This window comes from Lethenteron reissneri, chromosome 13 (assembly GCF_015708825.2).
Source record: "Lethenteron reissneri isolate LAM-NWPU_2019-01 chromosome 13, ASM1570882v1, whole genome shotgun sequence".
NCBI classification, from domain to species: Eukaryota; Metazoa; Chordata; class Hyperoartia; order Petromyzontiformes; family Petromyzontidae; genus Lethenteron; species Lethenteron reissneri.
Genome location: NC_083791.1, coordinates 11,383,375 through 11,401,476, shown reverse-complemented (window position 1 = coordinate 11,401,476; position 18,102 = coordinate 11,383,375). Strand labels below are relative to the sequence as shown.

At 56.8% G+C, this 18,102-nt stretch overlaps 1 protein-coding gene across 1 annotated transcript in view; it reads right to left on the bottom strand.

Annotated features, from left to right (window-relative positions):
* Positions 1-17,864, bottom strand: part of LOC133341951 (uncharacterized) — a 42,088-nt gene extending 24,224 nt beyond the window's left edge. Inside the window, 10 exon segments of the mRNA XM_061550792.1 lie at positions 2,539-3,432; positions 4,487-4,662; positions 5,042-5,119; positions 5,121-5,221; positions 7,762-7,948; positions 8,945-9,194; positions 9,196-9,229; positions 11,740-11,907; positions 14,126-14,258; positions 16,527-17,864. Of these exon segments, the coding sequence (XP_061406776.1) occupies positions 2,539-3,432; positions 4,487-4,662; positions 5,042-5,119; positions 5,121-5,221; positions 7,762-7,948; positions 8,945-9,194; positions 9,196-9,229; positions 11,740-11,907; positions 14,126-14,258; positions 16,527-17,402 (2,897 nt within the window). The 5' untranslated portion in view covers positions 17,403-17,864.
* Positions 17,865-18,102: the final 238 nt, after the last annotated feature.

The window sequence follows — 18,102 nt, the reverse complement described above, 5'->3', positions numbered from 1 at the left end:
CTCCCCCCACGTCTCCCCAGCGCCTCTTATCCATCCCCTGTCGATTCGCGAGCACGCCTGCTGGCGGAGCCCGATAGCGACGATAATAATTCAACACAGCGTGCGCTCGTGGGTAGAGAGGAGCGGTGGCACGGCGGTTAGCGCGCTCCACTCTGAACCCGGCGACCTGACTTCCCATTGCCCACCCCTCCGGCTAACAGCAGTGGCAAGCGGCGTGGTGGGAATGGCAGGCGGTGGGTAATGACACGCCGTGCCGGCGACCCTCAGAACACCAATCTGTTATCTTCTTGGTTCTTACGGTAAAGTCACGTAGAAGCGAAGTAATAAAATAATAAAAATAAAACATAATAAAATAATTCTCACGACGTTTCGGCCACAACGCAAGCAGCCGTCTTCACCTGAGGACGGCTGCTTGCGTTGTGGCCGAAACGTTGTGAAAATTATTTTATTATGTTTTATTTTTATTATTTTATTACTTCCCTTCTACGTGACTTTACCGAAAGAACCAAGAAGATGAATCCCTGCAGTCACGAAAGCTTTAAATCGAAACCAATCTGTTATTTACTCGTCCGCCCCTGACTGAACACGTGTGCACAAAGAGCTTCATGGCTCATCAGATTCCTCCTGCAGCTCTAAATAAAGATTCTGTATGACCGGCACTTTTTAGAGTGGTTCCTATTCCTATAGAGTCCGTGGACCAGAGCAGACATTGGTTGATCTTGCCTCTGGTTATTAATAATAGCCGCCGTCAGGCGCGTGATGATTCACCTACCCCCGTTATTGGATTATCGCAAATCCGATTCAAGAATCAATTCCCGTGTTTCACATCGCGACGAATGAGGCACTTCAAGTCGCCCCGGGCTTTCATGTGGACCCATCGCATGCCCCGCACGCAAACACATAAGTGAAAAACGATCGATCCTTACACGCGGGGCTCAGTGAAAAGGTGTTGCGAGTGATTTTTTTTTAATCGACGAACCAACAACGCATCATTACACGCCGAAGCATCGTCATCATCGTCGTCGTCATCATCGTCGTCGTCGTCTTTGTCGTCATCATCACCCCCGCCTTCGTCATCGCGTGACCCTGCACCTCGTCAGCCGCTCTGCGCGTCCACACTTCCTGCGCGTTCCGCGTAACAAGCACACGCCAAACTCGCATGCGCGCAGCGCATCCTAGCATAGCTGTGGCGAAATAATAAAAAAATAACATTATTATTAATTGCAAAAAATATTCTTAATAATTATTCATTCATTTGCTCCACGAAAACAACAACAACAACAACTAACAACAGACACACGATTAGCAAAAAAAAAAAGTGCACTGGAGGAGCCGGTGCTGGCTCAGTCCGGAGACTGCCAGATCACCGGTGGTCCAGAAGAGGTCCGGAGCGGATTGTTGTTGTGTTCGCCGCGTGGGTCCCGAGCCTCCACGCGAGGCGACGAGTCGCTCTGCGTCGCGTTTGCCGCTTGTGCATTGTCCTGGTTTCACTCTTTATCCCCGCACCTCGTGTTGAAGCACGGCTGGATACGTACTGTGCGAAATAATGTCAACACGCGCGCACGCGCACGTGACGTCTTCGACTCCCTTGGCCTCGTGGGCCGTTGGGTCATGGCTGTTTCCTTCACCGTATCTCCTCGCAGTCTCTCTCCACTGCTCTCTTGCCATCGCCGCATCTCTCAACCGTGACGGCCTCCAACCCCACCGCGCAGGGGGGTCGTGCCGCGGCGTTCTTCGGCACGACGTCCGACGCTTTCGCTCCAGGCGCCCGGGGGCTTCTTTTACCTGAGGGAGCTCCCGGCACGTGGAGCTCGGCGAGCACCACGTGGTACGAGCGCCGTTTGGCGTCACCCATCGGTCGTCGTGGCCACGCGTCCAATATGCCGCCGTTGGGCGTTGTCGTGTTGAGCAGAAAACAAAATAAGCGTGGCCACTCGTGCACAGGGCTTCGTTTCCGTCAAGAGGCACAGCATGTCCAGTATCCCATCTTCTTGCCAATGGCTGTGGCTAACTCAGCCACGTGTAACCGACTCCAGTCTACCAGCGACACGGAAAATATCCATCGAGAAATGAATCTGCGCCCCTCACATCTTCGTGTTGCGGCAGTCGACATAATTTATCTCGTTGTGTAGTTGCATCGTATGAAGCAGCATCATCAACATCATCGTCGGCGTCGTCAACTTTGACCTATGATCAGTGTTGGCAGAACGTGAACTCGAATCCAGAAAGGTGCCCCTCGCTTCTCCCCTAAACAAAATTAGAGCCAGGGCCCTGCCTGTTGTTTGGTGACCCATTAACCCTCCCCCCCATCACCTAGTAAACACGACGCAAGTGCGTGTGTGTGTCGCTTTAGGATTCACAGCCTCGTGGTATCATTATTAATCATCAACAGCAGCAGCAGCAGCCTTAGGGGACTGCGGTGATACCGCTCAACTCTGCAGGTCTCACACCGCCGCTCGCCAATCTGCCATCGCCACGGCCGCCACCGCTCCGGTAACGCCAACGACCCCAGTGGCCGAACGGCGCCCGGGGGCCTACACGGAGGGGCAGGACTGCGTCAAGCAGGCCCGGAACGCCGAGGGGCGCACCCCGGGGGAACAGAGGCCCTGGGCCGCCCCCACCCCGCCCGCCCCCACGCACCGCACGTCCCTCCTCTGCCACCCGCCGCACTGCCGCGTGCACGAGCGCCACGGCCCGGCCACCCATCGGCCGGACGATTCGGCGACGGGTCCTTCCGTTCCGGTGCGGCGTGGCCTCTCGGCGTCGCGGTCCCCGCGGGCCCGAGGGTCGCGAGCTTCGACGTCCGCGGGCCTCGCCCCGTCTCTCGGCTCTGCCACGCGGTTCGAGTTTCCGGCGTCGGCCGCGACTGCCGGCGCCGTCTCGGAGCGGCTCTTGGCGTGCCGCACCAGCGTGGCGCCCTGCTGCTTCAGGGTCTTCGCCTTGGCCGCTCGCGCCGCGTCGGCGTCGTCGCCGCGCTTGGCGTTGGCGGCCGCCCCAAACGTCGCCCGCGGCGCGGCGTCGATCTCGTTGCTCTGCTCCTCCCCATCGTCGTCGCTGCTCGGCGCCCGCCCTCGCGACGACGACGCCGACGACGCCGCCGCCTTGGGCACGTGGTACTCGTAGCGGACGCGCACCGACGCGCCGGGGTTGGTGAGCAGCACCTGCAAGGTGAGCGGCTCGCGCAGGGCGGCGCCGGGCTCCATCAGCCGCAGGTTCTCGCCGCGCGCCGCCCAGCCGCTGTAGAGCAGCGTGACGCCGCCGCCGGCTTGCACGAGCGTGCGGCTCGGAGCCACGGTGAAGGCGCCGTTGAGCAGCGGCTCGCCGCGGGAGTCGCGCAGCGCCAGGTAGGCGCGCGCGTCGCGCTCCGCCTTGCGCCAGACCTTGAGGCTCGTGGTGCCGGCCGGCAACGTCAGCACGTCCGTGTAGCCAAATCTGTGTGGCAATTACAACCGTGTTTACACGCGCGTTCAGTTTTTGTTTAACTTACGAGGAAGCTTTCGTTGAAAGATCACGAAGCACTGTACGCGTGAACAATTTTAACGTTTGATCAATTTAAAATAATATGTAGATATAACAATTGCATTTTGGTATTCGTCTTGCGAAGCCACACTGAGTTGTAGCGCTCATTCTACAGGAGGGCCTTACTTTGGGTCATTTTGGTTCATTTTTGTGACATTCTGAGGATCTTTTGGCAATTTTTTAAGGATACTGGAGGACAGAGAGAGAGATTCCAGAGGACACAGAGAGGGATAGACAAGCTCCGCACAGGGGCCCAAGTGGGGAATCAAACTGAGACCCTTTCTGGCTGTGACGCACGAGAGTTGGTGGGGCGTTAGATGTGAAGGGTCAGGCGATGCGGTCGAGGTGGTGTGCAGGGTAGATATGGGAATAGAGTGGATGTGCTCGTGACTCAGTGACAATTTTTGTAAATCGTGCTGCTGCTGCTGATGATGATGGAGATGATGATGATAATGGAGATGATGATCATGATGATGATGATGGAGATGTTGATGATGATGTTGATGATGATGACACTGCACTATCCAGACCCAAATTCTGTTGAGCATCTGAGATTGTGCGACGTCGGGCGGACGCTGGGTGACGTGTCCACGTGGTGCGAAGTGTGCCCAGTGACAATGTGGTGTGAATGACGCTGTCGCTGATGATGGTGATTCAAGTTTACCTGATGATGTCGATCATCATACTGCCGCTGTTAATGATGAGGGTGCAATTGATAATTGTCACGATGATGTTATTGATGATTATTAGGATAACGATGTCGACAATGTTGCTGCTGCTGATGCTGCAGGAGCTGCTCAAGCTGAACATATCGATATCGCTGTTGACAACTATGATGATGATTCCGTCACTATTCATCACGACTTGATGGCTGCCCCCCCCCCCTCCACCACTACCACGCTCGCCCCTCCGCACCCCTCCCCCTCCAGCCCCACCAACCCCACCCCCTCCCCTGCCCCCAGGTTACCGTTTCGGGGAGAAGGATCCGGAGACGCGACGGCACGTGGAGCCGTCCCCTCCGCAGCGGGCGCACCGATCGAAGCGCAGGCGCGACCCGATGACGCGGTCGCAGCCGGTGGGCACGCAGCGCCCGCGCACGCAAACCCCCTGCACGCCCGGCCCGCACTCCGTGCCGTCCGCCACCTGCACGGCAGCCACAGCGACGGGGGGGGGGGGGGGGGGGGACCAGCGTCAGTCAGCAGTCGGCAAAGTCGGCGGCGTCGTCGCCGACGTTTTCATCGGCGGCGTCGTCGGGCCACGTGAACCGCACCAGCGGCATCGTTTTCATTATCATCAGCAGATACGGCAACGGCGGTGCCAGGGTAACCAGCGTGTGCCAGGGTAACCAGCATGCCAGGTTAACTAACCAGTGGCGTGCTAGGATAACCAGCGGCGTGCCAGAGTAACCAGCGGCGTGCCAGGGTAACCAGCGGTGTACAAGGGTAACCAGCGGAGTGCCAGGGTAACCAGTGGTGTGACAGGGTAACCAGCGGTGTGCCAGGGTAACCATCGTGCCCCGTACCCTGTGCGCCAGCACGGCGTAGAAGGCGGAGGAGCGCGCCCGGCACGTGAGCTTGCAGCGGTCCTTGGCGGCCACGCCCTGCGTACTTGGGCAGCCACTCCGCGCCGGCGTCGCCCAGGCCCGGCAGTCCCAGGTGCCGGGCGTTGTGAGCCGCGCACTGCTCTTCGCGATAGCGCAGCGCTGTGGGAGGGAGGGAGGTAGGGAGGGGAGGGAGGGAGCGAGGAAGGGAGGAGAGGTAGGGAGGTAGGGAGCGAGGGAGGAAGGTAGGGAGGGGAGGGAGGGAGGGGAGGGAGGGAGTGAGGGAGGGGAGGGAGGTTGTTAGAAACTGTCGCAGGTTCATCCTCTGCACATCAGCATCATCGTCAGCTGTTATCTATCTACCGCTGGATGAAGGACGCCACTCCCACCCTCTCCCCCCACCACCTAAGGCGGCGCGATGGCTTGCGGACTCGCGGTGCCAGGAACCGTCACGCCGCAGCTCACGAGCTGATTTCGGCTCTCCACCTGTCAAAGCTCCACTCGGACGGATTCACCGCCCCCGCTTTGCTCTACCGCCGTCTCCTGGCCACATCCTCGACGCTCCATCGGGGGGGGGGGGGGGTTGGGGGTGGGGTGGGGCATTTGGGAGTTTCACAAATCTCTGCGTGGTGCACAGGACCATTGCTGTAACAGCGCAGGGAATCAAACCTCAGGCCCCTTCTTGCCGCGGAGTAACGCGCTTGCGTCACCACTCGCCACCTCGAAATCGACGAAGAAGGCATGAGCGTACAACGAGGTTTGGGCTCCTGGAGTCGCGGGTCGGTCCCGTCGCGGGGTGGGGTGGGGGGGTGGAACCGAGCCAGAAGCTGTGGCGCTGTGAAAGCCGCTCCGAGCGAGCGGCCCTGAAATCCCAACTATTGTCAGGGCCGCCCCCTTCGCAGGTCGATGCTGCCGCCGGGATAAATGATTGACTCTGCGCGGGGGGGTGTGGGGGGGTTAAATTTCGACTCAATAATTCGCTTTTGGAGGCTGCAGTGGCTGCCGGGGCGACGCGTGGCCACGTCGCCAAGTTGTAGCGGATGTGGCGTCAACTCGCCTCGTTTTGTTTACACGCACGCGCCTCCGATTTGCACGGTTGGGCGACGTACGGCGCGAAAGAAGGTCTACGTGCATGCACACGAATGGGGCCACAGCTTCCCGTGCCGCGTTATGTATGGGTGAACGCAACGACAGCTGACATTCACCACTAAGCGGTGGTGACATCGCTAGGCAGATCACGGGACAGCCCCAGGTGTGTTTTGTGGGTTCATTGATTGAGATGACTGCCTGTGCTCCCCCACTGTGCCACCACGCTTCGTTTTATCCGCCTGCTCGTTGTTGTGAGCACCGGTTCTCCGTCCTCCCGTCATAATGTGTAATTTCACGCTCTCACTGACAAACGCAAAAATCACCTCTGGAGCCTCTTGGGGTGAGAGCTGTTTGCAAGCACCTATGAAGGGTGGCCAGCACCACGCCCGGCCTCCTTTCACTCCACAGTACCGATGTTTAACACAGCGCACCAGGTAACTCGATTAAGCCTGAGTCGACCGAGGTGACACCCCGGAACCCGGTTAAAATATTCGCCACTGTTATTTGTTGTGAGCGGGAATCGAACGCGTGTCGCCGGGTTCGTATCGCGGTGCGCAAAGCACAACGCGACTGCTCCCCAATCACTCGCTCACTCCCCCACACTCGCGCACTTCCACACGCACACTCGCTCACACAACAACAACAACGACGACCGCCATTCGCCACGAAGTGGCGGTGACGTCACCACGACGCCTGTGCCAGGCTATGTGCACGTTGAGGTCACGCGAAGTGTCGAACGCCCGTTGGCAGGAGGTCACGGGAGAGACCCAGGTGCCATGGGTCAACTGACTGAGACGAGTGGCCTATGCATCACCTGTGCCCCCTACTGCTCTGTTTTAGCCACCTGGCGCTCCGCCCATTGTTGTGAGCGTCGCTCGTCTGCCGTCCATTGTTGCTGGAGGGCGACTGCCTCCAACTGGCCAGCAGCGTCTTTCACGAGCCTCTTCCATAGAGGCCCATCCTGACACCGCTGGTACCGGTCATCGGCAAGTCCACTCCGCTCTACGTCCTTTTATACCACATCACTACATCTCTTCTCTAGCCCATGCCGTGCCCGCTGAGCCCCCTCTATCCAGCCGAACAAAAGCTGTTTAAGCACGTGGTGGCTGGGCATGCGGGATAAGTGACCCAGCTGGGTCATGTAGCGCTCACACACGTAATCAATCACACACAAAGACAAAGATCAACAAAGATCCCCCGTATAGCCTTAACAGACTGTTGGGGCAGTGGCTGTTAGTGAGCACCTATGAAGGCCGGCACGGCACACGATGGGGTGGGTGGCCAACATCACGCCCGGCCGTCTTTGTCTCCCCAGTGGCGATGTTTACACACCGTACCAAGTACTCATTTGTGACTGAGTCGACCTAGGGGAACCCCAGGACCGGTTCAGATAATTATCACTGGTGTTGTCCGTGACCGGGAATCGAACCCGGCTCGCTGAGTTCGTAGCGCACACTGCTCACGCGCTCACACACGCACTCAATCTTACACACACAGACACTCACACGCGTCATCGCTCACGTACTCAGTCGCTCACGCACTCGCTCACGCACTCCCACGCGCGCTCGATGACCCACGCACTCCCACGCGCGCCCGCTCGTAGCCCGGCTCACCGGAGTGCGCGTCCCCGCAGGCGAGGGTGCTGCAGGAGCGGTACTGCACGCGCTGCCCCACGCAGTAGGCGCCTCCGTGCCGGGGCTCGGGCGCGTCGCAGCCCCGGGAGGAGAGCTGCACCCCGCCGCCGCAGGAGCGCGAGCACTCGCTCCACGCGCCCCACTCGCCCCACTGGCCGTCCACCTTCTACGATGAGACGAGAGGGAGACGTCGTCGCGATCAGTGACCGACTGCGCCGTCGACGGTCGTCGTCGTCGTCACACCACGTGTCACTGTGCACACTTTGCACCGCGTCTCAGATGATCAACAGAATGTGTGCCTAGATAGTGCAGTATCATCATCATCATCTCCATCTTCGTCATCATCACACGCAGACAGACAGGCAGTCAGACAGATGCAGGATGGAATGTCTGGTTCCATCCCCTCCGCTACAGCTCCTCCACAGTCAAACTGAGCCTCCTCGTGTCCTATCCCCTTCTGCTCTGTCCGCCTTGGCGACCCTCACAATATTCACGCGCCCGGCACACCACATCCAGTTTCCCTCTCCCCGTGGCTGTGGCTGCACGTCACGTGTACGTGATGTCAACAGGGGGTGGCGATTAGCAGTGTGCACGTTTGTACAGCAGATACAGTAGCAGTAGGGAAGGTTGCTATTGTTAGTGAAAGTTATTTAATAAGGACTTATATTGTTTAATGAGGACTAATTTAGCGGTATTTACTTTAGGATAGGAGACCACCCTGACTAGCAGCGTGCCGAGAACGGGAGAATGAAAAATCGACAACCAAGCGACTCCAGTCGAAACTAACCTGTAAACTCAACAAAATGTTTTTATATTTTATCAGGTAAGGCCCACTGAGCTATGTAGCTCTTTTTCAGATGCGACCTGGCCACAAATGATAGCTCAACGAAGTGGCCTATCACGTGGAAATATATAGCAGCCAAATACTCTAAAAGCGTGGATGTTGATTCTAAATGTGGAGGGAAAACCGGAGGACCCGGAGCAAAATCCACGTGACCACGGGGAGAGAGAGAATATACAAATTCCAAATATACAGCAGCAGGCGTCAGGGTCGGGATTGAACCCACAACCTGTATACCAGGCGAGTAAGTTCACATCTCCCAGCCACTGTAGCGCCCTTCCCACGCCGCCTCGTAACCCAGCAGCAGGACCCGCGCCTCACCTTAAGGGCCTTGACCTTGACGCTGGGCACGCAGGCGCCCTCCAAGCACTGGCTGGCGTGCCCGCAGGGCGTGCCCTCGGCCGCGGGCAGGTTCTTGGTGAGGCACACGAAGCGCCCGGCACGCTCCTCCGTGCACCACAGCCGCTGGCACACGTCCATGCCAGGGCAGGCGAGAGAGCGGGGCCCGAACGCGAGCTGGCACTCCCGGTCCGCGCCGTACACCGAGCCCGGAGCGACCGACGGCAGACGCTGGCTCGCAGTGGGGTTTGTTGAGGAGGCAGTCGCCTGTGGCGTGGGAGCGAAGGAGACATTTTTGGTGGTTTGTTTACAAATTTTGTGTTACCAGGTGACACTAAAATCCCACGGGGCTATCACAAATGATAGTTCTACGAAGTGACTTGTCGTCGTGTGGAAATGTATGGTGGCAGTCAAGTGATCTAAACGCACGTTCATTCTAAATGTGGAGGGGGCGGGGGGGGAAACGGAGGGGTCGGAGAAAAATGAACGTGACCACGGAGAGAGAGAACGTGCAAACTACAAATATACAGCAGGCGTCAGGGTCAGGACCGAATCCACGACCTCCTGCATACCAGGCGAGCCTAAGACGAGACGTAGAAGCGGGAAGCTTGACGCCTGCTACCCAAACTGTGCAGTTGACCGTAATGGAAGTCCAGCACGGCGCTGCGTGTGTGGTCAGGTCCTCGAATTGACGTCTGGGCCGTTGGAATCGTTGGAGCGGCCTCGGGTTGGCAGGTTTGAGATGCGTTGAGATGATCTGGATGATGTTGCTGCGATACATTTCCACATTATAAGCCACTGTGTTTAGCGATCATTTGTGGCCAGGTCGCTTCTGAAAAAGAAGCGAATGGCTCAGTTGGCTTTAGCTGGTAAGATAAACTAGTACAGTTGTATTTGTATATATTGAAGTTATTTGCTTATCTTTCCTATACTTTGCACTGATATCATGTTTTTGTACTGTTTGTTGTTGTAACGTTTTGACCTGCCCCTACTGGACATCTTTGAAAAATAGCTTCATAGCTCATCGGATTCCTCTTGTATGAATACTTATTCTGACCCGGACATATGTCGCGGTCAGTATTCGGTCCATTTACAAAGCTGCGCATCCCACTGCAATACAACTCATCACAATGCCACCGCCAGAACTGGGTACAAATCAATTTGATGGCCATCCGAACCCAGACGCCAAGAATTCCCGGAGCTGAGTCAGCTCGACTCCAGACAGACAAGTGGCAACCTCCCAGCAGAGGGCAAAATTGCAGCAAAATCCACTGTTGTACTGTACTATGCTTCAACAATCTACGCTACCTGCCTTCACCCAACCGGCACTGGTCGGCATCGGGGAGGCACTCATCCAGCAGTGGATCGAGACAAGGCCCTGCGCACGTTGCAATGTACAGTCGATGTAGGTTTAAGACTTCAACAAAATAGGTCATGAACATGAAGGCGGCGTGACGTAATAGACGCGAAGAGGAAAAATAAAAACCTCCTTTAAAGCTCTCCAAGGGGACAATCATTCATTTGGCAAGCAAAATAAATATAAATACAATGAAGAATCGAGCGAAGCTCGCTAATGTTCTGCACATATTAAAAAAAAAATTTGGGGTAAAGAAATTACTCCGTAAACACAGCGTCGAGTCTGTGTTGGCAGGAGCTCTGCTAGTTCTGCCAAGAAGCGCTTTTGGCTAAGGCCCATGGACAAGCAATAGTCCAGATCCCACAACCCCTCCCCTCATACCACCCAACCCCTCCCCCGTCATCCCACAATGAACCCTCCCCTAGATCCCCCCACGGACCCCTCCCCCCCCCCCTAATCACACGAATAAAAGGCAACATACATGCATTCGTATCGGCCCTAAACATCCGAATGCTGAAAGATGAGACCGCAAATTACGCAATTGGGATAACACAGAGCAGCAACATTGCCCCCTACTGGGAGCACTGGGCCAGAGCCCTCCTGGAAGAGAGTTGAGCAGAGTCGAGACACTCGGTGATGCGCTCCTGGCTACAGCGGCAAAACAATAGAAATTTATAATTTCCCACTGACCGCTACACCCCCCACAATCATCCCCTGCTAACGCCCCTCCTTCCTCATCCCACAGTGACCCCCCCCCCACCTCCCTTTAATACCCCATTGACACCTTTCTTTAACCTCCACACTGACGACGATGATGCGTCTGATCAGAATCTGTATTGAGACTGGAGGAATTCGATGAGCTGTAAAGCTCTTTTTTCATAGACGTCTAGTAGTTTTCACAGAAGCCACTGATTTGATGCAACTGATGATAATGCTGATGCTGCTGGTGGTATACATTAAAAATGAGGATATTTCATTCATCGATAATGATTGTGATGATTCATTGTACATGTACAGCGCTTACGTCACTCCACTGCTGGATGAGGGCCTCCCCACACTGTGGGGAGTGGTGAATGAAAAGTGCACGACCAGCCCAGCCACCTGAATTCATTCCCCGGTCACGGCTAACATCAATTTCCAGTCATGGAACCTTGTTCAACTCACTCTTGTCTGCGTCTCTTCTATCGTCTCACTAAATCTCTACGTCCGTCTCCATCGCTTCGCCTGTTATCTCACGAGGAGTGCATCGGTCAATTGAAAGAGCGTGCGGACGCGTGGGTGGATAGGTGAGCCAACGTCCACTAAAAATAATTTCTGCTCAGAGCCTCCAATGGGCCAGCAGCAGTGCCGAGTTGGTAGTGGTGGGGGAAGGGGGGGGGGGAGTAGATGGGGTTTACAGGGTGGTTGGGGGATGCCTCACCTTGCCCGTCGTCCAGGAAGTCCATGAGCGACGCGGCGCTGCACTGCGACCACAGCGAGCTGAAGTCGAGGCCGCTGAGCACGGACGCCATGAGGTGCCTGGCACGCGCCGGGCCGAACTTGTCGGTGCACGCGGCCGCGTCATCGTGGGGCATGCCGAGCACGTGACCTGTGGGTGGGTGGGTGTTGGTGGTGGTGGTGGCAGAAAGAGAGGGGACCGCTCGTCAACATCCATTGTCGCGACCGTCACTCGCACCGAATGCAGAATGGGTGCTGTGACGTGGCCATGGTCGGTTGGCCGGGTCAGGTCGGATGGAGTTTGGAGGCTGGAAGGAAGGGAGCGATGTAATGGGGGGGGGGGGGGGGTGTGGTGGGAGGTGGGGCATTGAATGGTGGGGCAAGGGGGAAGGAAAGGGTGTGGGGTGGGTGGGTGGACAGGAAAGGGAAGGTGGGAGCCAGGGTGGTGGTGGAGAGAGAGAGAGATGTGAGAATTAATGCTCTTTGCAGTTTTTTTTTTATTTTAACGCTCTGATGCAGTTTTGGCAGAGGCGTGGGCTGTGGGAGTTTTTGGTGAAGGGGTGAAGGGGTGGAGCGGAGGAGAAGGTTGGATTATTCCGTGTGCCATGATGTTACTTTGCGTATGACCAAATTGTTCGGAATGCGTCCAATATCATCAGAGGCCAAGCCATGAAAATATCCACGTGATAAATACACCGATCTTTTTTTCTCTCTCTCATCAACGCCAAACTCTCTCCTGTGACGTAAGGAGATGGACATTTACGAACAAAATGGAACGAAAGATGAAAAGTGAAATTAACAGCGGGGAGAGGGGCAGGCGAGCGTGGACTTTACACCGAGAGACAGGAAGAGCGAGCGAGCACACGGATAAGGAGCGCGTCCCCCAGAAGGAATGACAGCCTGCGGCCAAGACCAAAGACGGCGTGGCAGCCAAAGGACAGAACACGCACGGCAGGATGTGGCACCGCAGAGATGGACCAGATGATGAAATGAGCTCGGCACATGTGCAAGAGCCAGAGCAGGAGGGCGGTGGGGGGGGTCGGTCACCAATATTTTTTTCGAATTTCGTAAAAACAAATATTAAAACCTCAATATTTCACGAGCCGCGGTGCGCGAGACAGGTGGTCCTTAATAAATAACGTCACCAAACAGTCCTCAATGAGCCACATGGGGCTCTGAAGACACAGGTTACCGAGCCCTGCCCATGGTGAACTGGCCTTTCATGGTAAACTGGACTCGCAAGGTAAACTGGAATCCCATGGTGAACTAGACTCCCATGGTAAACTGGACTCCCATGGTAAACTGAACTCCCATGGTAAACAGGACTTTCATGGTAAACTGGACTCCCATGGTAAATTGGACTCCCATGATAAACTAGACTCCCAAGGTAAACTGGACTTTCATGGTAAACTGGACTCCCATGGTAAACTGGACTCCCATGGTAAACTGGACTCCCATGGTAAACTGGACTCCCATGGTAAACTGCTGTCCTCACAGAGGTCGCCGACCCCTGAGCCGGACAGATGTGTTGCACCTCAGGAGCGTGAGAGTTGCCAACAGCTTTGGGAAGAACTTCATCCAGCAGTGGACAGGTCGTGGCTGATGACGATTATCAAACATCTAAGTTTGCACCAAAAGGGAAATGCGTTTCAATTGTGGGGGGGGGGGGCGGGGGTGAGTTGGGGGTCATGGTCAGGGTGGGGGGTCCGGTGAAGGAAGGGGTGGTGGTGGGGGGGGATTGAAGGAGGGGAGGGGCGGGTGATTTTTGGTGGGAGAGGGCGGTGGGAGTCAGGGTCAGTGTGGAGGTTAGGGTGGGGGGAGGGAGGGATGGTTGGGGGAGATGGATTAGCTACGGGGTGTGTGTGTGCGCCTTGGTCTTTGGTGTCTGTGCGTGGAGCTGTACCCGGGCGAGTGGTCGTGTTGCGGTTAGCGCGCCGGGCTACGAACTCGGCGAACCGAGTTCGATTCCTACTAACGGCCAACACGGGTGACGATCATCTTAAACGGTACTAGGCATTCCCGAGGTCGACTCAGTCACAAATGAGTACCTGGTGCGGTGTGTAAACATCGCCACTGGGGAGACAAAGGCGACCGAGCGTGCTGTTGGCCACCCACCCGCTCGTGTGCCGTAGCGGCCTTCGAAGGTGCTGCTTCTGGCGCTCGCTCACAGCACTCGCTCCTAACAGTCTGTTCAAGATGATACGGGGATCGTGGTCTTTGTGCGTGGAGAATGGAGCAGCCGTACTGGGGGGTATGGAGATGTCACAGCTGCGGCGGTGGTTGAAGAGATTGAACGAGAGAGCGAGCGAGCCAGCGAGAGAGAGAGGGGAAGAGCGAGAGAGAGAGAGGGACAGGGGTGGGAGTCTAACCCAGTTCGTGGGTCACTGTGAAGGCCGACTGAAGGCCGTCGTCCTCGACGACAGCGCAGCTGCGCTCCGGGTCGCACACGGTACCCACGTCCGCCATGCCCAGCGTCTCGCAGCCCTGCGAGCCGCACAGATCCTGCAAGGAAACGTTCCTTCCGTCATTCCTTCACTCACTCCTTTATTTCGTTACCCAGCGTGTTATTCGCGCGGGAATTTGTTTAGTTCGGCCGTCAAATCGCTCGAGGGTGCGTTCCTTAAAATTACTTTCATTCATTATTTTCATTAGTTTTTTTATTTTTAATTTCAATACTTTTTTATTTTCATATTACTTTCATTCAATTATTCGGATGCATTCATTGATATGTCCACGAGATCGTTTGCTCGTTTTATCGTTCGTTCGTTCATTACAGTTCGTTGAGTCGTTCGTGTATACTGCACGCTTCACATTTGTATTTCTTCATTTATTCAGTCACTTTTGTTCTGCCCCCTATTCATTCATTCATAAAAGCACCCATTGATTCATTCGTTCGCTCATTAACAGATACCAACCAGTCACGCCGCAGTCAAACCATCGCCACCGGAGGATTCAAACACAGATCAGCCCTCCCTGGCGGAGTGCACGTGACACGTGCACTCAGCTCCTTGGTCAATCCACTGCTGGATGATGATGGTGATGATGAGGCCCAAAACCCTTCCCCCACCTCACGCCATGCGGGTCCGTGTGGTGATTCGTTCCCCATTCCGTACGCCAATCAGTGCGGGTTGATGAGGAGGACAAATCATAAACGTTTGTAACAGAGAAGTGCAGTACAACGATGGATGTTGTGGCCTCCAACGCTGCCCCCACTCACCCCGCAGCCGACTCGCACAACCCGTGTCAAGCCCCTCCAAGCGCTGAACCAGGTTCACACTTGCTTAGCTTCCGAGAACAGCACAACGCTAAATGGACCCGTCATTAATTCCACTACGGAGTGTCTTGACACGTAGACCGCTGGAGGCTCGGGGTTTACCTGGCGCGGCGTAATCGCACAGCACCCGAGATTATTAAACGTTGACACTGCAGGTACTATGGGGTGTATTATACTGGCGAGGTGGAGCGGTGGCGCAGTGGTTAGCGCACTGCCCCTATTCTCGGCCGCAGCTGACATCAGTGGTAAGTTATATCTGAACGGGATCTGCCCCCCTCCCCACCCCACCCTGCTACCTCGGCCGAGCTCGTCTCAAATAGGCACCGACCAGCCTGGTGGAGTGCGGTCAAGCAAGGGCCCACGACGACTTTCTTCCAGCAGAGGATTGGCGAGAGTGGTGTAAATCACTCGCGTTATTCGCATCGTCGTCGTCACCTGCAGCACGCCGTCACCTGCTCTCCATCGGCGCTAGCGTCACTCTCCACCGGAGGCAGATTACTCGGTTCACTGACGACGTGGGGGAGGGGGGGTTCTCTTTGTGCGCCAGTGGTAGCGCATTGGTTATCGCTGAACCCTGCGACCCGAAGATCGATTCCCGCTCACGGTGTAACAATCGGTGGCGAGTATCTGAAGCAGGTCCTGGGCGTCGCCGAGATTCGACTCGGCTGTAAACGCGCACCTGGTGCCGTGTGTAACGATTAGCACCGGGGAGACAAAGGCGCCGGGCATAGTGTTGGCCACCCACTGCCTCGTGTGCCATGTCCGCCTTCATAGGTGCTCAGTAACATCACTTTCCCCAAGAGCCTGTTAAGATTATAGGGGGGGGGGGTATCTTTGTCTTTGTTTAGCGCGAGACTTAGAGCAGCAGCAGCAGCAGTGTGGAACTCGAGGCTGAGCCTGCGCAAGGAGGCAGTCGAGGTATTGACCCGTGACTCGCATGCAAAAAAGGTTAAGAGTTAAACTTCCCGGTCAAAGCTCGACTCAGCCGTGTCGTCCCTGTTGGGTGGGTAAAGCCCCCACTGTGACCTCTGGCTGCAACTTCAACGGCCGTCTCGGTCAGCTGCCCTCCTCCATCCAGCAGCACTCGTCCCATCCATCACAAGCCACCTCCACCTCCATCCACCGAAGCGGGTGTTGTTTTATTTTACGAACTGAGGCCACCCGCACTCAACAGGGGGGCGGAGGGGGACGGAGACGTTGACCATACTTCCCCACGACCGTCAATGCGGGTTTTCCCCCAAAACTCATGAAGATAATTTTAAAAAGCAGGACGCCTTCGGGATGTCACCCATCGACATCACAGAACCGAGAGAAGGTAGCGGCGGATTTGGAAGGCCTTTATCCAGCAGTGGATTAACCAAAACTACCGATGATGATGATGATGATAATAAGACTAATCATTAAATGGGGGCATTACTCCGAGGTGGCGGGGAGTAGGGAGGGAGGGAGGGAGGGAGAGAGGGGAGCACCACCTGGGCCGGGACTCACACCCTCACCTTGCGCGTAAAGAGCACGGCTGTGTCGTGCCGCTCCGGGTGGTCCTGCCCGCGGCGGTTCAGCTGCAGCTGCCACTTGCAGAAGTCGCGCAGCGCCAGCGCCGCGTTGGAGGACACCTCCAGCCGGGTCCTGGCTCCGTCGCCGGAGCCGGCCTTGTCTCCCGAGGCCACCACGACCCTGGCCAAGGTGAGACGCACGGGGCTGCCGAGGCTGGCGCGCCTCAGCAGTCCGTCCGCGGCGCTGAGCACAGTGAGGAGGTGCTCTTCGAGGCGGTCCCCGTACGCGGCCACCATCGTGTCGTCGGCCACGGCCAGCACTTGCACGTAGCGTGGCCTCGACACGAAGCGCTTGGACCTCGCGGCTCTGGCTGTGGTCTTCACGGTGGTAGCGGCAACGGCAGCAGCAGCAGCAGGAATGCCGTGGGGAGCGAGCTGGAATGACGCGTGTGTCCTGGTGATGGAGTGCGGACGCACGCTGCCGTTGCTTGCTCGTCCGCCCTCAACTGGAGCCACCTCGAAGTGTTCCCCCCCCACGGCGAAGAGACCCCTCAGGCCGCCTCCGCCGCAGAGGCTGAGCACGGCGAGGGAGTCCGGCCTCGAGTCCACGACGCCGCGACGCACGCACGAGCGCAGCTGGGAGAGGCGAACCTCCGCGCCTCCACTCGTCTGCTGTTCGCGATCGCCGACCTCGCCGGGCGCCAGATCGAGCGAGAATTCCCTGCCGAAGGCGCGGAACGAGACCAGCACGCGGTTGCCGGGGCCGTTTTTCACGTCCGGCGTGAAGGTGTCCGTGGCGCCGTCCGGGAATGTGGAATGGGCGGCGGCGCGTTGTGAGATCGCGCCCAGCGCATAGACGATGAGCATTGTTATCATCATCGTCGCCTCCCTGCACGTATCCTTGCAACAACACGTGCACCCGGCGGCAGCGACGCACGGCGACGTTTCAAACGACTTCACACAGAGAAGCGCGGCACGATCTTTGCTCTGCTTACAAAGGCTTCCTAGACTCTTGGTCCCTTAGGCAGCAGCAATAGCAGCAGCGGCAGCGGCGGCGTCGATGCGTTTGTGAGACTGTGGTCGAAGTGGGGGGAATAAGTGAGGTTTTTATTCTCTCCCTCTCTCTCTCTTGTTCTCTGAAATAAATATAAAAAACAAGGGAAACAAAAAAATACCACGCAAACTCTCGTGCACACAGCGAGAAGGAGCCGTAGGAGCAGAGGAGCAGAAGGAGGAGAGGATATCTCGCTGAGTCAGCTAAGCTGGTCTGAGCGAGGGCGCACTCGCGTTACACGCCGCGCGCCCGTGTATATATATCTGTCTGGGCTGCGTCGAAACTTCTGACGTTCGTCGGATATTGCGTCCTTTTATTGGCTCACGGACAGACGCGCACGCGCGCACTCACATACGCACGCACTCAGCACGCACGCGCGCGCGCGCGCTCGCTCGCTCATGCACACAAACACTCGAGACGCACACTCCCACGCCCATACAAACACTCGAGACGCACGCGCACGCGCATAATGAGCACAAAGGCAAAGATGCCCCGTGTAGCCTTTCACAGACTGTCGGGGGCAAG